The sequence below is a fragment of the Malaya genurostris genome, chromosome 2 (assembly GCF_030247185.1).
Source record: "Malaya genurostris strain Urasoe2022 chromosome 2, Malgen_1.1, whole genome shotgun sequence".
Lineage (NCBI taxonomy): Eukaryota > Metazoa > Arthropoda > Insecta > Diptera > Culicidae > Malaya > Malaya genurostris.
In genome coordinates this window covers 196060751-196087680 of record NC_080571.1, presented here as the reverse complement: position 1 = coordinate 196087680, position 26930 = coordinate 196060751, and the positions used below count along the sequence as shown (strand labels likewise).

Here is a 26930-nt window from a genome sequence, read left to right as displayed (position 1 = left end):
GTGCGTTGAATGTGTAGTGATTAGACATGAGCCGAGACATAACACGAATGAAATCGCGACTCACGTTCATCCTCCTGAACCAAGGTTTCGTCGATACCCTAGGGATAATGGAATGTAGCCATCGTCCCAGTTCGTCATTACTCCATGTAGTTTGCCAACTTTCAAGTGCTCTTCGACGAGAAATACTGAAAAATTCATTGAAGCAGATTGGTCTTTCATAAATATCACCTTCTAATGCGCCCACTTTAGCCAATGAGTCTGCCTTTTCATTTCCCGGAATGGAACAATGTGAAGGGACCCAGACTAACGATATTGAATAAGACCGTTCAGATAAAGTTCGCAAGTGTTCCCGTATTTTCCCCAGGAAATATGGGGGATACTTTCCTGGCTTCATTGCCCGGAGAGCTTCTATTGAGCTTAGACTGTCCGTGACAATGAAGTAATGGTCTTTGGGCAACGTTTCAATGATCTCGAGGGTGTACTGAATAGCAGCTAATTCTGCGACGTAAACTGAAGCCGGATCACTGAGTTTGTACGAAGCGGTGATGTTCTGATTGAAGATGCCGAAGCCTGTGGACTCGTTGATGTTTGATCCGTCAGTGTAAAACATCTTTTCACAGTTGACTGTTCTAAATTTATTATAAAAAATATTTGGGGCCACTTGAGGGCGCACGTGTTCCGGAATTCCACGAATCTCTTCTCTCATGGATGTGTCGAAAAACACAGTAGAATCAGAAGTATCCAAGAAATGAGCACGGTTGGAAACAAACGAAGAAGGATTAATATTCTGAGCCATGTAATCAAAATACAAGGACATAAAACGGGTCTGAGAATTGAGCTCGACAAGCCTTTCGAAGTTTTCAATCACCATCGGATTTAAGATATCGCATCGGATTAGCAATCGATATGAGAGATCCCAGAATCGATTTTTCAACGGTAAGACGCCCGCAAGCACTTCGAGACTCATCGTATGAGTCGACTGCATGCAACCTAAGGCAATACGCAAACAACGATACTGAATTCTTTCCAGTTTAATGAAATGGGTGTTCGCGGCGGATCGGAAGCAGAAGCATCCATATTCCATTACGGACAATATCGTTGTTTGGTACAGCCTGATCAGGTCTCCTGGGTGGGCACCCCACCATGATCCGGTTATTGTACGAAGAAAGTTAATTCTCTGTTGGCATTTTTGTTTCAGATACCTTATATGACATCCCCAGGTGCCTTTGAAGTCGAACCAGACCCCGAGATATTTGAATGTGAAGACCTGAGCTATGGTTTCACCCCTTAGTTGAAGCTGTAGTTGTGCTGGTTCTCGCTTCCTTGAAAATACAACCAGCTCAGTTTTCTCCGTAGAGAAGTCGATACCAAGTTGAAGAGCCCACGTGGACAAGTTGTGGAGTGTATCTTGTAATGGTCCTTGCAGATCGGCAGTTTTGGATCCTATAATGGACACAACGCTGTCGTCGGCAAGTTGTCTTAGCGTGCAAGATGTGTTGATATATTCATCGATATCTTTTACGTAAAAATTGTATAAAAGGGGGCTTAAGTTAATTTGTATTTGTTTTATAGCCGACGAAATTACACCAATATCCCAAATGTATGCAATTATATCTTTGTACATACTTGCGATACGATTTTGATATTATAGCTTCTATTATAGATACATTATCTTTGATCTTATCTACCAACCGTCGATTGCAGAGATACGATTCAGTCCACTGAAAAATGCAGGAACAGAAGCCCAGTCTTTCAAATTTGGCGATAGTAATAGCGTGATTTATTTTATCAAAAGCAGCGGAGAGGTTTGCATATACAACGCCCGTTTGAATACCATTTGACATAAAAGCAAAGTCATTACTTTTGTGAAATTTGGCCTTTCTATTTCAACAGAGTTCGCAGCCGATTCATAGCATACAGAATCATTGCATGGCTAGTACTACGATCCTACTGACACTAAGAATTCTTCCAAGTCGGAGCTCGAACATACGGCAACTGGCTTGTAAGACCAGCGCCCTAAGCATTGAACCGCTAATCCAGGCCATTTTTTTATTCAATAGTATAATATATTTTTAGGCACACTGCTTAAGCTCTAAGATGCCAAGGGTATTTTCTAATCTTAATTAACGACTAACTTAAAACTAGAATAGTATCATTAAATTAGGTCGCCTCGAATTTTCGAAAATCCAGCTTTCAGAAGAAGAAACAGTTCGAACAGCTTGGGAATTGCACTAAGTAATGCTGCGATAGTTGTCAATATTCTCTATCTCTCTCTTTTTTCTTTTTTTGGAAACATATAAGAAGAATTCCAGATGACAGGAAATATCTAAGTCGTGAGTGACTGTTGGAACATTTGACATGAGGGTACTGCAACATCACTAGAACATCTCTTCAAGACAACTGCGGGGATGCCACACTAATGAGATGACTACTGATACAATAGTCCTATGACATAATGATTCTTATATCACAAGGCGTGAAATTTCTAATTGTTTCTAAGTATATTATCTAAATGGCTAACTTTTATAAGGATAACTTAAACCTGTGACCAGCAAATGGGTATAGAAGACTTAAAACTACGATTCTTCACGATTCTTTTGTGTGTGGTTCATAAATACACAGATCATTGCCGTTTCAACCTTCCGAGCGAACGGACGTGATTTGGATTTACTGCGAAAGCATTGAAAACCAGTTGTGTGTGTGTGATAAAGTGGTCGGACGATATTGTGTGATAGACAATAGTGCTTTTTCCTCTGAGAGGTTTTTTTCGCATTATATAATAGAACAGTGCCTTATTGCGAGTGGTCGATCGAAACGGTACCGTTAGCCGATTATTGTTTCGCCGATCAAGGCCAAGTGTGAGGATTATAAACAAGCGGCCATTGTGTGAGGATTATAAATAAGTGTGCCTTTTCATCTCGGAGGTTTTTTGCACACCATCAAAGCGGCGATACGCCGATCGACGAAGTCCAGCTTGGTGTCCCCCGTTGGATCTTAGTTAAGTACCTTTACGTCGTTTATTTTTATTTCTTTATTTGACCATTATATTTCCCCCCGAATCATTTGTTTTTGCGCGGAAGTAGTTCCGCTATGCCTATTTTAAATCCTGCCCCCCCCCCCCCCCCCGCTCCCGATGTTCAAATGGAGACTTCCCTTGTCAGTAAAAAGTCCCGCATAAAGAGCTATCCTGATGGGCTCGCACTACCGGCCGGGCCTTACGCGGTCTATTTCCGGACCAAATCAAAGGAAAAAAAACTGAATATTTTAAAAATATCGCGGGACCTGAATTCGCGATATAATACCATAAAAAGTATAGATAGAATACGGCCAGACAAGCTCAGGGTCCTGTTTACCAGCTCAAAACAGGCTAATGAGCTTGTTCAAAAGGATCCTTTTACGCTGCAGTACCGCGTCTACGTGCCAGCTCGTGAAGTCGAAATCGACGGTGTGGTCACCGATTCGAGTTTGACTTGCGAGGATATTCTTAAGTACGGGGCGGGTTGTTTTAAAGACCCCTCACTTAAGAATGTCAAGATACTGGATTGCAAGCGATTGCATTCAGTATCGATCGCCGGGGATGGAACAAAGTCTTATCCCCAATCAGACTCTTATCGTGTGACCTTCGCCGGCTCGGCATTGCCCAACTACATCCTCTTGGACCGGGTTCGTTTGCCTGTTCGTTTATTTGTACCCCGGATAATGAATTGTACCAATTGCAAACAACTGGGGCATACAGCTACTCATTGCAGCAATAAGCCACGTTGTGCTAACTGTGGGGAAGCTCATGCGGACGGCTCTTGCGGTAAGGATGCTGAAAAGTGTCTCTACTGTAAGGAGGGTTCGCATGACCTCTCTGACTGTCCCGCTTACAAACTGTGAGGAGATCGGATGAAGCGTTCCCTGAAGGAACACTCCAAGCGTTCCTTTGCCGAGATGGTTAAGAGTGCCACCCCTCCTAAACAGGCAACGAATCCATATGCCTGCTTGTCAACTGACGAGAGCGATTCTGACGACCCTTTGGAAGGTCCATCTTCAGCGGTCCCTCATAGCTGTAGGAAAAGAATGAATAAATCTTCTCATAAGCTACCTAGTAAGGGTTCGAAGGTGTCTTCCGAAGGGCTTCGAAAAGTTACAGCTAACGGGAATCGGGAAAAATCACCGAAGCAAAAAGCTCCTGGTCTCGGAAAACTCAATTCCGAGATGGAATTCCCACCGCTTCCAGGGACTAAAAAATCCCCAAGCGTCCCTGAAAATCCACCAGAGAACCAACTAGGTGCTGGACTTATAAAGTTCTCTGATGTTGTGGACTGGATTTTTACAACTTTCAATATTTCAGACCCTCTTAGAAGCATTTTAATTGCTTTCATGCCAACAGTAAAAACATATTTGAAGCAGTTGACTGCAAATTGGCCCCTTCTTTCAGCGATTGTATCTTTCGATGGCTAAATCATCCACCGAGGTCACGGATCTAATCACTGTTTTACAGTGGAATTGCAGAAGTATTATCCCAAAAATAGATTCATTTAAATTTCTAATAAACAATCTGAAATGTGACGCATTTGCATTGTGCGAAACTTGGCTAACTTCTGAAATACCCTTAAACTTTCACGATTTTAACATTATTCGTCTGGATCGAGATAATCCCTATGGAGGAGTACTTTTGGGGATCAAAAAGTGCTATTCTTTCTATCGCATTAACCTCCCCTCGATACCAGGTATTGAAGTTGTCGCATGTCATGTTACAATCAAAGGTAAGGACCTTTGCATTGCTTCCATCTACATTCCCCCAAGAGCCTCGGTTGGGCATCGGTGGCTCAGTGATATCGTAGAGCTCCTTCCTGCACCGACGTTGGTTTTAGGAGACTTTAACTCACACGGTACGGGATGGGGCTGTCTTCACGATGATAACAGATCAACTATGATCCATGATATCTGCGACAACTTCAATATGACAATCTTGAATACGGGAGAAATGACACGGATTCCTGCACCACCAGCAAGACCAAGTGCGCTGGATTTATCCCTTTGCTCGACATCGCTACGGTTGGATTGCACGTGGGAGGTAATTCCTGATCCCCACGGTAGCGATCATCTACCGATCGTAATATCAATCACCAGCGGCTCAAAACCATCGAAGACAATCAATGTTTCGTATGACCTCACACGAAATATTGATTGGAATAGCTATGCGACCTCGATATCTGAGAAACTTGAAAGAACTCAACAACTTCCTCCGGAGGAAGAGTACACGTTTTTGGCTGGCTTGATTCTCGACACCGCGACTCAAGCTCAGACGAAACGTGTACCCGGCGCGAAAACTAACATCCGTCCTCCCAACCCGTGGTGGGACAAAGAGTGCACAAATTTAAACGCGGAGAGAGCCTCCGCGTACAAAATATTCAGAAAAAATGGAACACCTGATAATTACCGGAGTTACGCGGCGTTAAACGTTAAAATTAAAAACTTGATTAGAGCTAAGAAACGCGGTTACTGGCGTCGGTTTATAGACGGCTTAACGAAAGAAACATCTATGAGTACTCTTTGGAACACAGCCCGACGAATGCGCAATCATAACACCACGAATGAAAGCGAGGAATATTCCAACCGCTGGATATTCGATTTCGCTAAAAAAGTATGCCCAGACTCTGTTCCGGAACAGAAGATCACCCGCGCCGCGACACCAAATACAAACGAAACACCGTTTTCGATGGTAGAGCTCTCACTTGCACTCTTGTCATGTAACAATAAAGCCCCGGGATTAGACAGAATAAAATTCAACTTGTTGAAAAATCTGCCAGACCCCGCCAAAAGGCGCTTGTTGAGTTTATTCAATAAGTTCCTTGAGGACAACATTGTTCCACATGACTGGAGACAAGTGAAAGTGATCGCCATTCAAAAACCAGGAAAATCAGCCTCCGATCACAATTCGTATCGGCCGATTGCTATGCTTTCCTGTATCCGGAAATTGTTCGAAAAAATGATTCTCTTCCGTCTAGACAATTGGGTCGAAACTAATGGCTTACTTTCAGATACACAATTTGGTTTCCGCAGGGGTAAAGGAACGAACGATTGTCTTGCGTTGCTCTCAACAGAAATTCAAATGGCATTTGCTCGTAAAGAACAAATGGCGTCAGTTTTCCTAGACATTAAGGGGGCTTTTGACTCAGTTTCTATAAATATCCTATCTGAGAAGCTGCATCAGCATGGTCTTTCGCCAGTTTTGAACAACTTTTTACATAATCTATTGTCTGAGAAACACATGTATTTCGCGCATGGTGATTTGTCGACAATACGATTCAGTTACATGGGTCTTCCTCAGGGCTAATGCTTAAGCCCCCTTCTATACAATTTTTACGTAAACGACATCGATAAATGTATCAACACATCTTGCACGCTAAGACAACTTGCCGACGACAGCGTTGTGTCTATTATAGGACCCAAAGCTGGCGATCTGCAAGGGCCGTTACAAGATACTCTTGTCAACTTATCCACATGGGCTCTTCAAATGGGTATCGAATTCTCTACGGAGAAAACTGAGCTGGTTGTATTTTCGAGAAAGCGAGAACCAGCACAATTACAGCTTCAACTAGGGGGTGAAACCATAGCTCAGGTCTTCACATTTAAATATCTCGGGGTCTGGTTCGACTCCAAAGGCACCTGGGGATGTCACATTAGGTATCTGAAAAGAAAATGCCAACAAAGAATCAACTTTCTTCGTACAATAACCGGGTCGTGGTGGGGTGCCCATCCAGGAGACCTGATCAGGCTGTACCAAACAACGATATTGTCCGTGATGGAATACGGATGCTTATGCTTCCGATCCGCGGCGAACACTCATTTCATCATGCTGGAAAGAATTCAGTATCGTTGTTTGCGTATTGCCTTGGGTTGCATGCAATCGACTCATACGATGAGCCTCGAAGTGCTGGCGGGTGTTCTCCCATTGAAAAACCGGTTCTGGGATCTCTCATATCGTTTGCTCATTCGATGCGACATTTTGAATCCTCTGGTGATTGAAAATTTCGAAAGGTTAGTTGAGCTTAATTCTCAAACCCGTTTTATGTCCTTGTATTTTGATTACATGGCTCAGAATATTAATCCTTCTTTGTTTGTTTTCAACCGTGCTCATTTCTTGGATACTTCTGATTCTACTGTGTTTTTCGACACATCCATGAGAGAAGAAATTCGTGGAATTCCGGCTCACGTGCGCCCTCAAGTGGCCCCAAATATTTTTTATAATAAATTTAGAACAGTCAACTCTGAAAAGGTGTTTTACACTGACGGATCAAACATCAACGAGTCCACAGGCTTCGGCATCTTCAATCAAAACATCACCGCTTCTTACAAACTCAGTGATCCGGCTTCAGTTTACGTCGCAGAATTAGCTGCTATTCAGTACACCCTCGAGATCATTGAAACGTTGCCCAAAGGCCATTACTTCATTGTCACGGACAGTCTAAGCTCAATAGAAGCTCTCCGGGCAATGAAGCCAAGAAAGTATCCCCCATATTTCCTGGGGAAAATACGGGAACATTTGAGTACTTTATCTGAACGGTCTTATTTAATATCGTTAGTCTGGGTCCCTTCGCATTGTTCCATTCTGGGCAATGAAAAGTCATTGGCTAAAGTGGGCGCATTAGAAGGTGATATTTATGAAAGACCAATCTGCTTCAATGAATTTTTCAGTATCTCTCGTCAGAAAACTCTCGAAAGTTGGTAAACTTCATGGAGCAATGACGAACTGGGACGATGGCTACACTCCATTATCCCTAAGGTATCGACGAAACCTTGGTTCAAGGGGATGAACGTGAGTCGTGATTTCATTCGCGTTATGTCACGACTCATGTCAAAACACTATACATTCAACGCACATCTCCGGCGTATCGGGATCGTGGAGAACGGGCTATGCACCTGTGGCGACGGTTATCAGGACATCGAGCATGTCGTGTGGTCGTGCGTAGAGTATCGCGACGTCAGGTCGAAGCTACTGGAATCCCTCAGGGCCCGAGGTAGACCGCCTGAGGTTCCGGTTCGGGATGTGTTGGCGAGTCGGGATAGTTCATATATGCTTCTCATATACCAGTTTCTCAAACACATTAATATACAAGTGTAATCTGTTACATCTGGCTTAGAAAGTTCCTCCTATTTATCGACGTTGTTTCAACTGTGGCTAAGAATTATTTCTCAACTGCAGGTTCGACACTAACTTCCGCCGATTATCCCGATTCCTCATCTGTCCACCATCTTCATCGGAACTAACAAGATCTTTTTGCTGTCACTAACCTTCGCTTCCCCCCTCCCCGTCTCTTCACCATCTCGATGTCAACTAATTAGATCTCTGTCGTTTTAGTCATTTCATTCCCATATCCCCTTTTTACTCCGTTTTCCGCAATATTTACTTCGCTATATTTTTTTTTCATTTTCTTCTGTAACAACACCATCATCGCCCACGGAAACTTATCAACAGCATGCGGGCTACCCGCCGGGTATTCGTAACCTGGGGGTGTTTCCCGCGGACCCACACGGACCGAAGAATGCGGCCAACATGAATATTCACCAACGCCATATGGAAGACTCTCATGAAATATTCAATTCACCGGCCGATCACCACATGAAGGCTGGATCTGCCAAAGTCAACCACTGCGACCCAAATATGACATTACTTAATGATACAACCCTAGTTTTAAGTTAGTCGTAAATTTTAAATTAGTAAAAGCCCTTGGCATCTTAGAGCTTAAGCAGTGTGCCTTAAACATTATATTCTTGAATAAAAAAAAAATAAATACACAGAGGTCTTTTTTACGCGGCTTTCTGAAATTACGCGGATTTACGAAGTTATGCGTTTTTTTACGCGGATTTCCAAAGTTACTCGATTTTTTTCGAGAGCTCCCAAAGCTATCCGGTTCTCTTGTTTTGTCTTAGAAATACATGAAACGTCGAGATCTGGTGTTCTCCCGAAATTTTTTTTAAGTAAACTTTCTGATTTTCGATTTTCACACAATAATCACAATCGTTCGTTCACTTTTCGGGATAAAAAATTTTTTTTAGGCTTTGATTAAAGGGCTCATTCGAAAAGTTTATCTCCAGTGTGGCTGATCCTGTCGGGTAACGTCCTTTTCAGTCTAATAAAGTTCAACCATGTTTTATACCCTTCTCATTATGAAACGATTACTGTCGAAACCAAATTCTGTAAAATATCCGTGTGTGCACCTAATTTTCTTGGAAATGACTTAACCAGAGCATAAAATTGTCACGCATTCTCAATGTAAGAATTCAATCCAACAATGTTCCTCTGTGACAGTTTGACGAAATCAAACTGTGACAGTTTGACGAAATCAAACTAACGCCTGGGTGAATCAGTACACAGAAAGAAATTATGAATTTTACAGGTGACATAATTCTTCAAACGATACAATTCATAACTACTGAACTTCTCAAATGACACAATATTCCATTCGTAAAGAAATTTACTGGCTCCGAGTGTAATTTGCACTCGGCTAGCAAGTGAGACTGTATGAATTTATATGCACGATTTATCAGCCAAGCAGATATGTGCTTCTGTGACTCAGTCGACTAACTGGTGTGCTTTGTGATCTAATGTTTTTCGGTTCAAGTCGCGTTGTTGATGTCGATTTTTTATTTTTTTCCTTTCATTTTAAAGCCATGTAATTTTTAAATCACACAATTTCACATATTCTTGAATATAAATTTGTGTGAAATATGACTCTCCATTTATGTGCATCTGATAAGATGTAAAATCACAAGAATTTATTCGAACTGTGTGGAATTTAAATACTCATTCTTTCGCCGATATATTGAAAATCTGTGATGTTTGGCTATAAAGAGTGTTTAAAATACGATAATTACACCCCAGAACCTCTTTGGAAAACCAAACTACTACAGATTCGAGCATCAACAGGTAAAAAAGTGAATCATTTTCTCTCATTATCGATTCTCAAAGCTTTGGTTGAATATCGACAATGTACAGTATTCAGTTTTCACTGACAATCGAAAATTAAATAAAGAACACAATTTTAAACACTACTGTTCCGCTTTTGTCGTTGACTAGTCATGGATCTCGTTCTCATAATTTGCAAGCGTACCGTAGTTCTCATAATTTCGAAGAGTGACATTTATTTCCAGTCGTTTTCGTTGAGTCAATGAAAATGACTTTTATTAGTTCTGAGCGTAACAGATTTTAACAAACTTAGGTTAAAATGAAAGGTACCAACTTCCCATAAGAAATTTGTGCTTTTCATCCAAATCCTGCATCCGGTTCAGAAATTACGGTGAGACAAGAGCGAAACACTCACTTTTCTCCAAATGGCAGAATCGGTTTTCTAAAACTTGGATTCAAATTAAAGGTCGTATTGACGCACAAAAAAGTTTTGACCCTCAGTGTACAATAGGGTCAGACTAACCTCACGGGTGTGGTTTACCTGGAAGTAACAGGTATTTCGGGGCTCTCTGCGTTACCTCCAATCGGTATCGCCATTGGTTACTTGGTTTTTATTCTGTACGTGCAAACTTGCGAGTTCTCGGGGAAATGTTTGTCACTGATTCCATCCCAAGTAGCAATTTAAACTTTTTAAAATTTACATATTTCACAATTGCTATAGAACGGTTATTTTTGTAGGGTAAGTTAGACAATTGATTTCGCACATTTTTGCAAAAAATGTAAAAGTTATTCTTTTTACTGCTTGTGTAACCAACCTAAAAACATAGAAGGATTGAGTTTCACATCGGTTTTTTAACTGACTGTGCAATAAGTTCATTTGAGCAGTTTTATAACCAGTTTTCACTTAACAAATACTACTACAGCGAAACATATCAAGCGAAAAACTTGTTACACATCATACAAGCAAAGTGATCGCACAATCGTTGCAAGATAAGTTAAGAAAAACAATACATGAACAATGTTTGCTACTTGGGATGTAAATCGTAGATCAATATATTTGAGAATATAATAAGATGTCGAAACATGACCGATGCCATGTGTGCCCACGTAATTTAAATAGCAAAACTTACTTCAAATGCTTGGCTTGCTATGAACATGTGTGCAAGGATCATGTCGCGAAAATTTGTTGCGACTGCTAAAGTGATTTCATACACGCATGTCATTGATAACTTCATTTCACTGTAAGATAATTGTGATCAATAAATGACAATCTGCACAAATTTTTGGTGTTAAAGTCTTTTGTTCAAGTCTGCTTTTCCTTTTATTTAAAAATTAAATTTTCTGATTAATTATGGGGTTACCCTCAGTTCAATTATACGCTACGGGAGTTTTTGGAGGATTGTACGCTAAGGGTGACACATCATCTGGATTTTTCCGATAAGGCAGGACAGGTTGTTACAATCACGGAGTTATCATCTACGGGATTCCGGATTGTTGTCCGAATCCGACTACTGGTTCCGGAGCTTCAGAGTGATAAGTGCTTAAAATTTTAAACCGTCGTGCAGAACTCCGATAAAATCGAGTTTTTTTCTAAGTTGGGATCAAAACTGTTTTAATTTGTAGGTTATGTTAGTTGGTGGTCATACGAACCGACTTGGGTTACACCAGGCTTCCTGATTTCTAGTTCCGGAAGGACTAGAAATAGGATTTGAAAACACCAAAAAAAAAGCTACTTCAATTTCTTAGAGCTGTTTGATTTCACAAAATGAGATGTTTTACGGTCACCGACTTTCAGTTCCGCAATTACAAGGTGAGGTGAATTTTAGATTTTATACCGTCATTTAGAGCTAAACTGGGTCCAGAAGTGCTTCAATTTTTAGGTTATGTTTGTTGCTGGCCAAAAAAATCTCTCTTTATGAGTGACTTTATGAGATAATATATGTGAAAATATGAGCAATGTGAGAAAGGTATCATGACCTCTTTAGGTGGATTAATACAGATTTAATATGCTGCTCAGTACACCAAAATTGTCGTCCAAGAATTTTCTATATCGATGCTTTTCAATTTCAAAAGTTATAGAAAACTGACTTTCAACATATTTATGGTAATCTCATCGCATTTATTAGTTAAAACTCAATCACAATTTGCTGAAAATATTTTAGAACGCATGCATCGTGAATTATGCTGTTTGTTTAATTACAGCATAGGATATTCATAACGAAGTTCTACGAATTTATCTATAGATCGAATTTAAATAGTCGTAAGGCGTATTTTCGTTAAAATACGTATTTATCGTAAATTGATCGTAGAATTTAAAAGATTCTATAAGCCACTTGTGAAGTTTGTGATTTATATGGATCATTACAGCCATCATAGGGTTATTTATGACACGGGAATAGTCATGACAATTAGTATGGGTCATATTAATTGTCTGTTTGAGATCATGTAATTTATCTCAAGTCAAATATCGAAAATGAAAATCACTTATCTAACATTTCTGTACATTAAATAGGTGTGGCGAAAACGTATTTGAATCTTATAATTACGTTTCAAATCCAACACAAAATCGCTGACTGCACGAATGAGGTACTACTAAATCAACGCTTTTGCGCTTCGCTTACTGTTTTAAGTTAAGGTAATAATACCACTATAATAGTTGAACTATTGCATCGGTTGTTGACGAAGCCAATCTGCTAATGATCTATTCAAACAAGAATCCAGAGTTTGATGTCGATCATTATAATAATTACCCTTTCCAGATCTCAGGCAGATAATTGCGTCTGAAACTTTTTGTTTTTCATACAAATTATTCTATTTAGCAGCTTCACCTATGACATCCTGTTAGTGTGCGGTGTTTGAATAAGGATGTTGTTACAGCGTCGATGGGGTGAATTATATAAAACTGTGCAAAAATGGTACAGAATTTCTGTCAAAATCTATTTTGAAATTATACATTCAGATAAGTTGAAAAAATATTTTGAAAGTTGAATGGAGTCTAAAATAATGCACTTTTAATAGCTAGATGAAGGTTGCGTTTGTTCCAATAGAAACCTATTGATGCACATTTTTCCCCACTGCACGCGATAGCCACGTTTCTACGAATACACTACCTTATAAGGTTTCTTTTACCTTGTTGGAGGAACAATCGGTGTGCTCGTTACTGCAAATTTTATCGCGACGTATCTAGTCAACGTCAATAAACCCAGTGAGTGAATAAAATGTTGTATTTTTACTACATTACTTGTTGATTCGTTCCATGCTATATTGAACTATTGTGACAATGTGACAATTAAAATTATCGTGACGCAAATGACAAGTTGTTGTTTATGATGAGAACTTCCGTTCCCATAAAAAATGGTAGCTCGATAAGCAATATTCAAACGCCGCCCCACGAACCGACATGGCGTCGAATTCTCCTCTCAAGTAAAACATAATCTCGGCACGCAATCGACTGTGCAACTGAAATCCCGCTTCGATAACGCGTGTAATCGATATCAAGCTTAATTATAGCCGATCGCTTTTCGCAGTGGGAAGCGACACGTGCTTGCTATTGACCTTGACCGGAACCGATGATATTACTATTTTTCATCATCGTTACCTCACCCGTGATCGTTTGCAATTCTAATAATTAATACTCAAAAGATCATAAAGTATTCATTGCAATTGGTAATTATAATTGATCTCATTTTTTACGTTTCTCACTCCTAGATGTGAAAACCATTCTGAAAGAGGTCAGCGGCAGGCTCCGGTCGGGCGAGCTGACGGCCATTATGGGACCTTCTGGCGCAGGAAAAAGTACGCTGTTGAATATTCTCACCGGCTACAAGTAAGTCATTTCACTTAAAAAAAAAGAAAATGAAATAAACATTACCTTTTTCATGAACCGGTTTATTTTCGTCGTAGAACAACAAACATCGAAGGATCAATCACGATGAATGGAAAGGAACGTAACCTCAGCCAGTTCCGCAAACTGTCGGCCTACATCATGCAGGACAACCAGTTACATGCCAATTTGACCGTGGAGGAAGCGATGCACGTGGCCACCAGTCTAAAATTGAGTCAGAAAGTTGAGAAGAGCGAGAAATTGCATGTGGTAAGAGTTGTTCACTATTTTATTGGTGTTTTGGAGTTGTAGGATCATTTAACAAACTAATTCAAATGATCTTGTCAATCTTTTGTATGTCTGATGAAAAAATCTATATTCTAGATCAAAGAAATCCTGGACACACTGGGACTGGAGGAACACCGCACTACTCTGACGCGAAATCTCTCCGGTGGTCAACAGAAGCGTCTGTCGATCGCCCTTGAGCTGGTCAACAATCCACCGATCATGTTCTTTGACGAACCTACGTCCGGTTTGGACAGCTCGACATGTTTCCAGTGCGTTAGCTTGCTCAAATTCCTTGCACGGGGAGGTCGTACGATCATATGTACGATCCATCAGCCCTCGGCACGTCTATTCGAAATGTTCGACCAACTGTACACGCTTGCCGATGGACAGTGCGTCTATCAAGGCAACACGAAACAACTTGTGCCGTTCCTGGGAACACTAGACTTAGAATGTCCGTCCTACCATAATCCGGCCAGTTACATAATTGAGGTAGCTTGCGGAGAGCATGGCGATCATACGCGTAAGCTGGTGAATGCCATCGACAATGGTAAGCGGGACATCCGCGGAGAGAACGACTTCCCTGCTGCGAAGAACAAGAAGAATGAAAATGGGAACGTGAATGCAAATTTAAAATCAAACTATGACAAACTGAATGGAAACAGCAACAAGTATGCCGATAATTTGAATGTCGGCGGAAAAGGACTTTTGCCTTCATCGATGGTGAATGACATTGCAAAGGAAACCACCACCGAGACGGTGAAAATCAACGTTGAACCGGAAAAGGAACCAGAAGTGAACACCGCACTCTTGCCTGTCGATGGACAAATCGATGCCGGTCAATCGCCGGAACGATATCCCACCTCGGAGTTCCATCAGTTCTGGGTAGTGCTGAAACGGACATTACTGTTTAGTAGGCGTGATTGGGTGAGTTATTTAATTCGCCACGGTGAACTACCGAAAGGTTAGAACTGGGCTAAAATAACCATCTATAATAATTAATAATTCTATACAGCAACATTTAGAATGGGAGAAATCTCAAGAATTTCAAAGAATCAAGGCAAATCGAACTTGATCTAATTCTAAATCAGAAGAATTTAATATTAATACAAGCTACTTTTTGGGTTTCCTATCTACAACTGATTTTTGGGTTTCGAATTACAAACGATCATCACATTCCCGCGATTTTTTCATTGTTTTATCTTTACAATTCAAAATTTTGATGATTAATGCGGGTTAAACCTGTTATGTAAGTTAAACATTGTAATCGACATAGAACCGGATTTTTCTCTTTAGTATTAAAAAATCAGCGCGTTCAACAGTTCAAACGAGAATCACTAGCTTCTCGTAACTAATTTATTTCTTAGTTCACGACAGCTATTAGTTATTAGATCAAGCTCTCGTCCATTATTCAGGAATGGATGTTCAATGTATAGGGTAGGCCGGTGCGCAGGGGGTTTTACCCCCCAGCTCCCTGGAAGATTTTTCAACGTTAAGTTCCATGAACAATAGAGTACTTCTTTGTCACAAACGTATTTACACTGATTCGGTGTATAGTGTATGGACCTTGGTTCTCAATTCGGTTTTCGCAGTGATCTCTTAGCCTTTCTTAATGAAAAAGGCATATATCATGAAACCTATCATTTTACTTTTCTAGAAAATCATGACCATTATTCATGATTTTATGTTGAAAACTAGTCATATCATCAACAAAAACCCCACTCGCATAAAAATTGATCATAGTCGATATATGCGTTACATGTGGAATGTGCTTTATTCCACTATCATAACTCAAGTTATCTTTCCGAACATCACTTCGAACCTTCCAAAACAAGTGATAAGAAGCAAGATCCAATAATTTAATGATGAATAACGAAAAAGGCAAAAAGCAGACAAAAATACAAGTACTACTCAAGCTGTTCATTTGATTTTGGGTAATATCGATTCATTAGTAATTGATTGTGTAATTGTGTATATAATTGCTTTATATCTTTTATGAAAATTAAATGAACTTTTTTTTACATGTTACTTTATGGTGCTCGAATACCATACCGAGAGCTAGCGAAACTCGAATATGAATTTAATTCACGGTTTAGCGATTATCATAACCATTATCTTGCACAAACACTTCGCTCAATTTCTATCGAAAAATATTACTACACTGTCTGAGTTGACTCATCTATTGTATTTATATTTATCTTAATTGGTTTACACACCCAGAGAAGAAATGCAAATTTACGTCTTTTGAGACCGACATATTCGAGCGTCGGAAATGATTTTTTTCACCGAATATCTGACACATCTTTAATGCGTCCTGACATATTTTTAATTGTCGAAACATGTGAAGTATACTTTCTGTTGTGTAAACACTGTAAACACTTCTGTTTGGAATACGGGGTATACTTCACTCAAATTTAAATCATTCGTGCAAAATTCAGTGATTTCAGCAAAATTTGTCAAAAACATTTGCACATTTATAGGAGCGGACTGGTAACCGTGTGACCCTTGAAAGGATCTAGAGATTTAAAAAATGATTCGATATACTTATAATATTAGACTACAACAACAGAATATTATTCTCAACCAGGGCTGGCAAAATCACGATCAAAAAATCATCAAATCACGATCACTACTGATCATGAATCACTTGTGATCTTTCCTTTAAAGATCACTACTGATCTGATCTTTTTACGATCAGTTGATCAGTCATCTCCAAATCACATCTAGGACGATCGGCAATGATCTTCTGTTACACAAAATCACTGCTGATTTTGAAACACAGCTGATCTAGATTTTTGTAAGATCAATCATTGGATGATTTGATCTGTTTTGAGCATTGTGACAAAAATCAAACGTGATCGTGATCAGACATGAATGCAAATTGATTTACTTTTTAAATCGTTGATGTTGTGTTTCATCTGGTGAGGGGTGCGAAAATTGATGACAATAGAAAATTATGCATCCAACAAAAGATTAGCGGTACGTAATAGGGCGTGTCAATGGGACTTCAAAATCAATAAGTTTTAATGTTTCGAATGCGTGGAGGTGTTCAAATCGGTGAAAATATTATGTTTTGTCGCTTTTGGGAATCTAATGATGGGTGAAAGAGCGTGTCAATGGGGCTTCAAAATCAATAAGTTTTGATGTTTCGAATGCGTGGAGGTGTTCAAATCGGAGAAAATATTCTGTTTTGTCGCTTTTGGGAATCTAATGATGAGTGAAAGAGCGTGTCAATGGGGCTTCAAAATCAATAAGTTTTAATGTTTCGAATGCGTGGAGGTGTTCAAATCGGAGAAAATATTCTGTTTTGTCGCTTTTGGGAATCTAATGATGGGTGACAGAGCGTGTCAATGGGGTTTGAAAATCAATAAGTTTTGATGTTTCGAATAAGTGGAGGTGTTCAAATCGGAGAAAATTTTCTATTTTGTCGCTTTTGGGAATCTAATGATGGGTGACAGAGCGTGTCAATGGGGCTTCAAAATCAATAAGTTTTAATGTTTCGAATGCGTGGAGGTGTTCAAATCGGAGAAAATATTCTGTTTTGTCGCTTTTGGGAATCTAATGATGGGTGACAGAGCGTGTCAATCGGGTTTGAAAATCAATAAGTTTTGATGTTTCGAATGAGTGGAGGTGTTCAAATCGGAGAAAATTTTCTATTTTGTCGCTTTTGGGAATCTAATGATGGGTGACAGAGCGTGTCAATGGGGCTTCAAAATCAATAAGTTTTAATGTTTCGAATGCGTGGAGGTGTTCAAATCGGAGAAAATATTCTGTTTTGTCGCTTTTGGGAATCTAATCATGGGTGACAGAGCGTGTCAATGGGGTTTGAAAATCAATAAGTTTTGATGTTACGAATGAGTGGAGGTGTTCAAATCGGAGAAAATATTCTGTTTTGTCGCTTTTGGGAATCTAATGATGGGTGACAGAGCGTGTCAATGGGGCTTCAAAATCAATAAGTTTTAATGTTTCGAATGCGTGGAGGTGTTCAAATCGGAGAAAATATTCTGTTTTGTCGCTTTTGGGAATCTAATGATGGGTGACAGAGCGTGTCAATGGGGTTTGAAAATCAATAAGTTTTGATGTTTCGAATAAGTGGAGGTGTTCAAATCGGAGAAAATTTTCTATTTTGTCGCTTTTGGGAATCTAATGATGGGTGACAGAGCGTGTCAATGGGGCTTCAAAATCAATAAGTTTTAATGTTTCGAATGCGTGGAGGTGTTCAAATCGGAGAAAATATTCTGTTTTGTCGCTTTTGGGAATCTAATGATGGGTGACAGAGCGTGTCAATGGGGTTTGAAAATCAATAAGTTTTGATGTTTCGAATAAGTGGAGGTGTTCAAATCGGAGAAAATTTTCTATTTTGTCGCTTTTGGGAATCTAATGATGGGTGACAGAGCGTGTCAATGGGGCTTCAAAATCAATAAGTTTTAATGTTTCGAATGCGTGGAGGTGTTCAAATCGGAGAAAATATTCTGTTTTGTCGCTTTTGGGAATCTAATGATGGGTAACAGAGCGTGTCAATGGGGCTTCAAAATCAATAAGTTTTAATGTTTCGAATGCGTGGAGGTGTTCAAATCGGAGAAAATATTCTGTTTTGTCGCTTTTGGGAATCTAATGATGGGTGACAGAGCGTGTCAATGGGGTTTGAAAATCAATAAGTTTTGATGTTTCGAATAAGTGGAGGTGTTCAAATCGGAGAAAATTTTCTATTTTGTCGCTTTTGGGAATCTAATGATGGGTGACAGAGCGTGTCAATGGGGCTTCAAAATCAATAAGTTTTAATGTTTCGAATGCGTGGAGGTGTTCAAATCGGAGAAAATATTCTGTTTTGTCGCTTTTGGGAATCTAATGATGGGTGACAGAGCGTGTCAATGGGGTTTGAAAATCAATAAGTTTTGATGTTTCGAATAAGTGGAGGTGTTCAAATCGGAGAAAATTTTCTATTTTGTCGCTTTTGAGAATCTAATGATGGGTGACAGAGCGTGTCAATGGGGCTTAAAAATCAATAAGTTTTAATGTTTCGAATGCGTGGAGGTGTTCAAATCGGAGAAAATATTCTGTGTTATCGCTTTTGGGAATCTAATGATGGGTGACAGAGCGTGTCAATGGGGTTTGAAAATCAATAAGTTTTGATGTTTCGAATGAGTGGAGGTGTTCAAATCGGAGAAAATTTTCTATTTTGTCGCTTTTGGGAATCTAATGATGGGTGACAGAGCGTGTCAATGGGGCTTCAAAATCAATAAGTTTTAATGTTTCGAATGCGTGGAGGTGTTCAAATCGGAGAAAACATTCTGTTTTGTCGCTTTTGGGAATCTAATGATGGGTGACAGAGCGTGTCAATGGGGTTTGAAAATCAATAAGTTTTGATGTTTCGAATGAGTGGAGGTGTTCAAATCGGAGAAAATTTTCTATTTTGTCGCTTTTGGGAATCTAATGATGGGTGACAGAGCGTGTCAATGGGGCTTCAAAATCAATAAGTTTTAATGTTTCGAATGCGTGGAGGTGTTCAAATCGGAGAAAATATTCTGTTTTGTCGCTTTTGGGAATCTAATGATGGGTAACAGAGCGTGTCAATGGGGCTTCAAAATCAATAAGTTTTACTGTTTCGAATGCGTGGAGGTGTTCAAATCGGAGAAAATATTCTGTTTTGTCGCTTTTGGGAATCTAATGATGGGTGACAGAGCGTGTCAATGGGGTTTGAAAATCAATAAGTTTTGATGTTTCGAATAAGTGGAGGTGTTCAAATCGGAGAAAATTTTCTATTTTGTCGCTTTTGGGAATCTAATGATGGGTGACAGAGCGTGTCAATGGGGCTTCAAAATCAATAAGTTTTAATGTTTCGAATGCGTGGAGGTGTTCAAATCGGAGAAAATATTCTGTTTTGTCGCTTTTGGGAATCTAATGATGGGTGACAGAGCGTGTCAATGGGGTTTGAAAATCAATAAGTTTTGATGTTTCGAATAAGTGGAGGTGTTCAAATCGGAGAAAATTTTCTATTTTGTCGCTTTTGAGAATCTAATGATGGGTGACAGAGCGTGTCAATGGGGCTTAAAAATCAATAAGTTTTAATGTTTCGAATGCGTGGAGGTGTTCAAATCGGAGAAAATATTCTGTGTTATCGCTTTTGGGAATCTAATGATGGGTGACAGAGCGTGTCAATGGGGTTTGAAAATCAATAAGTTTTGATGTTTCGAATGAGTGGAGGTGTTCAAATCGGAGAAAATTTTCTATTTTGTCGCTTTTGAGAATCTAATGATGGGTGACAGAGCGTGTCAATGGGGCTTAAAAATCAATAAGTTTTTATGTTTCGAATGCGTGGAGGTGTTCAAATCGGAGAAAATATTCTGTGTTATCGCTTTTGGGAATCTAATGATGGGTGACAGAGCGTGTCAATGGGGTTTGAAAATCAATAAGTTTTGATGTTTCGAATGAGTGGAGGTGTTCAAATCGGAGAAAATTTTCTATTTTGTCGCTTTTGAGAATCTAATGATGGGTGACAGAGCGTGTCAATGGGGCTTAAAAATCAATAAGTTTTAATGTTTCGAATGCGTGGAGGTGTTCAAATCGGAGAAAATATTCTGTGTTATCGCTTTTGGGAATCTAATGATGGGTGACAGAGCGTGTCAATGGGGTTTGAAAATCAATAAGTTTTGATGTTTCGAATAAGTGGAGGTGTTCAAATCGGAGAAAATTTTCTATTTTGTCGCTTTTGAGAATCTAATGATGGGTGACAGAGCGTGTCAATGGGGCTTAAAAATCAATAAGTTTTAATGTTTCGAATAAGTGGAGGTGTTCAAATCGGAGAAAATTTTCTATTTTGTCGCTTTTGGGAATCTAATGATGGGTGACAGAGCGTGTCAATGGGGCTTCAAAATCAATAAGTTTTAATGTTTCGAATGCGTGGAGGTGTTCAAATCGGAGAAAATATTCTGTTTTGTCGCTTTTGGGAATCTAATGATGGGTGACAGAGCGTGTCAATCGGGTTTGAAAATCAATAAGTTTTGATGTTTCGAATGAGTGGAGGTGTTCAAATCGGAGAAAATTTTCTATTTTGTCGCTTTTGGGAATCTAATGATGGGTGACAGAGCGTGTCAATGGGGCTTCAAAATCAATAAGTTTTAATGTTTCGAATGCGTGGAGGTGTTCAAATCGGAGAAAATATTCTGTTTTGTCGCTTTTGGGAATCTAATGATGGGTGACAGAGCGTGTCAATGGGGTTTGAAAATCAATAAGTTTTGATGTTTCGAATAAGTGGAGGTGTTCAAATCGGAGAAAATATTCTGTTTTGTCGCTTTTGGGAATCTAATGATGGGTGACAGAGCGTGTCAATGGGGCTTCAAAATCAATAAGTTTTAATGTTTCGAATGCGTGGAGGTGTTCAAATCGGAGAAAATATTCTGTTTTGTCGCTTTTGGGAATCTAATGATGGGTGACAGAGCGTGTCAATGGGGCTTCAAAATCAATAAGTTTTAATGTTTCGAATGCGTGGAGGTGTTCAAATCGGAGAAAATATTCTGTTTTGTCGCTTTTGGGAATCTAATGATGGGTGACAGAGCGTGTCAATGGGGTTTGAAAATCAATAAGTTTTGATGTTTCGAATAAGTGGAGGTGTTCAAATCGGAGAAAATTTTCTATTTTGTCGCTTTTGGGAATCTAATGATGGGTGACAGAGCGTGTCAATGGGGCTTCAAAATCAATAAGTTTTAAAGTTTCGAATGCGTGGAGGTGTTCAAATCGGAGAAAATATTCTGTTTTGTCGCTTTTGGGAATCTAATGATGGGTGACAGAGCGTGTCAATGGGGCTTCAAAATCAATAAGTTTTAATGTTTCGAATGCGTGGAGGTGTTCAAATCGGAGAAAATATTCTGTTTTGTCGCTTTTGGGAATCTAATGATGGGTGACAGAGCGTGTCAATGGGGTTTGAAAATCAATAAGTTTTGATGTTTCGAATAAGTGGAGGTGTTCAAATCGGAGAAAATTTTATATTTTGTCGCTTTTGGGAATCTTATGATGGGTGACAGAGCGTGTCAATGGGGCTTCAAAATCAATAAGTTTTAATGTTTCGAATGCGTGGAGGTGTTCAAATCGGAGAAAATATTCTGTTTTGTCGCTTTTGGGAATCTAATGATGGGTGACAGAGCGTGTCAATGGGGTTTGAAAATCAATAAGTTTTGATGTTTCGAATAAGTGGAGGTGTTCAAATCGGAGAAAATTTTCTATTTTGTCGCTTTTGAGAATCTAATGATGGGTGACAGAGCGTGTCAATGGGGCTTAAAAATCAATAAGTTTTAATGTTTCGAATGCGTGGAGGTGTTCAAATCGGAGAAAATATTCTGTTTTGTCGCTTTTGGGAATCTAATGATGGGTGACAGAGCGTGTCAATGGGGTTTGAAAATCAATAAGTTTTGATGTTTCGAATAAGTGGAGGTGTTCAAATCGGAGAAAATTTTCTATTTTGTCGCTTTTGGGAATCTAATGATGGGTGACAGAGCGTGTCAATGGGGCTTCAAAATCAATAAGTTTTAATGTTTCGAATGCGTGGAGGTGTTCAAATCGGAGAAAATATTCTGTTTTGTCGCTTTTGGGAATCTAATGATGGGTGACAGAGCGTGTCAATGGGGTTTGAAAATCAATAAGTTTTGATGTTTCGAATAAGTGGAGGTGTTCAAATCGGAGAAAATTTTCTATTTTGTCGCTTTTGGGAATCTAATGATGGGTGACAGAGCGTGTCAATGGGGCTTCAAAATCAATAAGTTTTAATGTTTCGAATGCGTGGAGGTGTTCAAATCGGAGAAAATATTCTGTTTTGTCGCTTTTGGGAATCTAATGATGGGTGACAGAGCGTGTCAATGGGGTTTGAAAATCAATAAGTTTTGATGTTTCGAATAAGTGGAGGTGTTCAAATCGGAGAAAATTTTCTATTTTGTCGCTTTTGAGAATCTAATGATGGGTGACAGAGCGTGTCAATGGGGCTTAAAAATCAATAAGTTTTAATGTTTCGAATGCGTGGAGGTGTTCAAATCGGAGAAAATATTCTGTGTTATCGCTTTTGGGAATCTAATGATGGGTGACAGAGCGTGTCAATGGGGTTTGAAAATCAATAAGTTTTGATGTTTCGAATGAGTGGAGGTGTTCAAATCGGAGAAAATTTTCTATTTTGTCGCTTTTGAGAATCCAATGATGGGTGACAGAGCGTGTCAATGGGGCTTAAAAATCAATGAGTTTTAATGTTTCGAATGCGTGGAGGTGTTCAAATCGGAGAAAATATTCTGTGTTATCGCTTTTGGGAATCTAATGATGGGTGACAGAGCGTGTCAATGGGGTTTGAAAATCAATAAGTTTTGATGTTTCGAATGAGTGGAGGTGTTCAAATCGGAGAAAATTTTCTATTTTGTCGCTTTTGAGAATCTAATGATGGGTGACAGAGCGTGTCAATGGGGCTTAAAAATCAATAAGTTTTAATGTTTCGAATGCGTGGAGGTGTTCAAATCGGAGAAAATATTCTGTGTTATCGCTTTTGGGAATCTAATGATGGGTGACAGAGCGTGTCAATGGGGTTTGAAAATCAATAAGTTTTGATGTTTCGAATAAGTGGAGGTGTTCAAATCGGAGAAAATTTTCTATTTTGTCGCTTTTGAGAATCTAATGATGGGTGACAGAGCGTGTCAATGGGGCTTAAAAATCAATAAGTTTTAATGTTTCGAATAAGTGGAGGTGTTCAAATCGGAGAAAATTTTCTATTTTGTCGCTTTTGGGAATCTAATGATGGGTGACAGAGCGTGTCAATGGGGCTTCAAAATCAATAAGTTTTAATGTTTCGAATGCGTGGAGGTGTTCAAATCGGAGAAAATATTCTGTTTTGTCGCTTTTGGGAATCTAATGATGGGTGACAGAGCGTGTCAATCGGGTTTGAAAATCAATAAGTTTTGATGTTTCGAATGAGTGGAGGTGTTCAAATCGGAGAAAATTTTCTATTTTGTCGCTTTTGGGAATCTAATGATGGGTGACAGAGCGTGTCAATGGGGCTTCAAAATCAATAAGTTTTAATGTTTCGAATGCGTGGAGGTGTTCAAATCGGAGAAAATATTCTGTTTTGTCGCTCTTGGGAATCTAATGATGGGTGACAGAGCGTGTCAATGGGGTTTGAAAATCAATAAGTTTTGATGTTTCGAATGAGTGGAGGTGTTCAAATCGGAGAAAATATTCTGTTTTGTCGCTTTTGGGAATCTAATGATGGGTGACAGAGCGTGTCAATGGGGCTTCAAAATCAATAAGTTTTAATGTTTCGAATGCGTGGAGGTGTTCAAATCGGAGAAAATATTCTGTTTTGTCGCTTTTGGGAATCTAATGATGGGTGACAGAGCGTGTCAATGGGGTTTGAAAATCAATAAGTTTTGATGTTTCGAATAAGTGGAGGTGTTCAAATCGGAGAAAATTTTCTATTTTGTCGCTTTTGGGAATCTAATGATGGGTGACAGAGCGTGTCAATGGGGCTTCAAAATCAATAAGTTTTAATGTTTCGAATGCGTGGAGGTGTTCAAATCGGAGAAAATATTCTGTTTTGTCGCTTTTGGGAATCTAATGATGGGTGACAGAGCGTGTCAATGGGGTTTGAAAATCAATAAGTTTTGATGTTTCGAATAAGTGGAGGTGTTCAAATCGGAGAAAATTTTCTATTTTGTCGCTTTTGGGAATCTAATGATGGGTGACAGAGCGTGTCAATGGGGCTTCAAAATCAATAAGTTTTAATGTTTCGAATGCGTGGAGGTGTTCAAATCGGAGAAAATATTCTGTTTTGTCGCTTTTGGGAATCTAATGATGGGTAACAGAGCGTGTCAATGGGGCTTCAAAATCAATAAGTTTTAATGTTTCGAATGCGTGGAGGTGTTCAAATCGGAGAAAATATTCTGTTTTGTCGCTTTTGGGAATCTAATGATGGGTGACAGAGCGTGTCAATGGGGTTTGAAAATCAATAAGTTTTGATGTTTCGAATAAGTGGAGGTGTTCAAATCGGAGAAAATTTTCTATTTTGTCGCTTTTGGGAATCTAATGATGGGTGACAGAGCGTGTCAATGGGGCTTCAAAATCAATAAGTTTTAATGTTTCGAATGCGTGGAGGTGTTCAAATCGGAGAAAATATTCTGTTTTGTCGCTTTTGGGAATCTAATGATGGGTGACAGAGCGTGTCAATGGGGTTTGAAAATCAATAAGTTTTGATGTTTCGAATAAGTGGAGGTGTTCAAATCGGAGAAAATTATCTATTTTGTCGCTTTTGAGAATCTAATGATGGGTGACAGAGCGTGTCAATGGGGCTTAAAAATCAATAAGTTTTAATGTTTCGAATGCGTGGAGGTGTTCAAATCGGAGAAAATATTCTGTGTTATCGCTTTTGGGAATCTAATGATGGGTGACAGAGCGTGTCAATGGGGTTTGAAAATCAATAAGTTTTGATGTTTCGAATGAGTGGAGGTGTTCAAATCGGAGAAAATTTTCTATTTTGTCGCTTTTGAGAATCTAATGATGGGTGACAGAGCGTGTCAATGGGGCTTCAAAATCAATAAGTTTTAATGTTTCGAATGCGTGGAGGTGTTCAAATCGGAGAAAATATTCTGTGTTATCGCTTTTGGGAATCTAATGATGGGTGACAGAGCGTGTCAATGGGGTTTGAAAATCAATAAGTTTTGATGTTTCGAATAAGTGGAGGTGTTCAAATCGGAGAAAATTTTCTATTTTGTCGCTTTTGAGAATCTAATGATGGGTGACAGAGCGTGTCAATGGGGCTTAAAAATCAATAAGTTTTAATGTTTCGAATGCGTGGAGGTGTTCAAATCGGAGAAAATATTCTGTGTTATCGCTTTTGGGAATCTAATGATGGGTGACAGAGCGTGTCAATGGGGTTTGAAAATCAATAAGTTTTGATGTTTCGAATGAGTGGAGGTGTTCAAATCGGAGAAAATTTTCTATTTTGTCGCTTTTGGGAATCTAATGATGGGTGAAAGAGCGTGTCAATGGGGTTTGAAAATCAATAAGTTTTGATGTTTCGAATAAGTGGAGGTGTTCAAATCGGAGAAAATTTTCTATTTTGTCGCTTTTGAGAATCTAATGATGGGTGACAGAGCGTGTCAATGGGGCTTAAAAATCAATAAGTTTTAATGTTTCGAATGCGTGGAGGTGTTCAAATCGGAGAAAATATTCTGTTTTGTCGCTTTTGGGAATCTAATGATGGGTGACAGAGCGTGTCAATGGGGTTTGAAAATCAATAAGTTTTAATGTTTCGAATGCGTGGAGGTGTTCAAATCGGAGAAAATATTCTGTTTTGTCGCTTTTGGGAATCTAATGATGGGTGACAGAGCGTGTCAATGGGGTTTGAAAATCAATAAGTTTTGATGTTTCGAATGAGTGGAGGTGTTCAAATCGGAGAAAATTTTCTATTTTGTCGCTTTTGGGAATCTAATGATGGGTGAAAGAGCGTGTCAATGGGGTTTGAAAATCAATAAGTTTTGATGTTTCGAATAAGTGGAGGTGTTCAAATCGGAGAAATTTTTCTATTTTGTCGCTTTTGGGAATCTAATGATGGGTGACAGAGCGTGTCAATGGGGCTTCAAAATCAATAAGTTTTGATGTTTCGAATGAGTGGAGGTGTTCAAATCGGAGAAAATTTTCTATTTTGTCGCTTTTGGGAATCTAATGATGGGTGAAAGAGCGTGTCAATGGGGTTTGAAAATCAATAAGTTTTGATGTTTCGAATAAGTGGAGGTGTTCAAATCGGAGAAAATTTTCTATTTTGTCGCTTTTGGGAATCTAATGATGGGTGACAGAGCGTGTCAATGGAACCGGATTATAGTGACTTTGTTTTGCCATCAACTAAAAACACTTACAAATTGAAATATTTTTTGTGACAGTTTTGAAGTTTTCGCACCTTTT

The 26930-nt window shown here is 39.2% G+C and overlaps 1 protein-coding gene across 2 annotated transcripts in view; it reads left to right on the top strand.

Moving 5' to 3' along the window:
* Positions 1 to 26930, top strand: part of LOC131433154 (ATP-binding cassette sub-family G member 4) — a 90639-nt gene that overhangs the window by 40205 nt on the left and 23504 nt on the right. For both annotated transcript variants that reach the window (XM_058599991.1, XM_058599990.1), the window contains 3 exons: positions 13607 to 13724; positions 13802 to 13991; positions 14106 to 14933. In XM_058599991.1, coding sequence (XP_058455974.1) covers positions 13607 to 13724; positions 13802 to 13991; positions 14106 to 14933 — 1136 coding nt within the window. The remainder of the gene's footprint in view (positions 1 to 13606; positions 13725 to 13801; positions 13992 to 14105; positions 14934 to 26930) is intronic.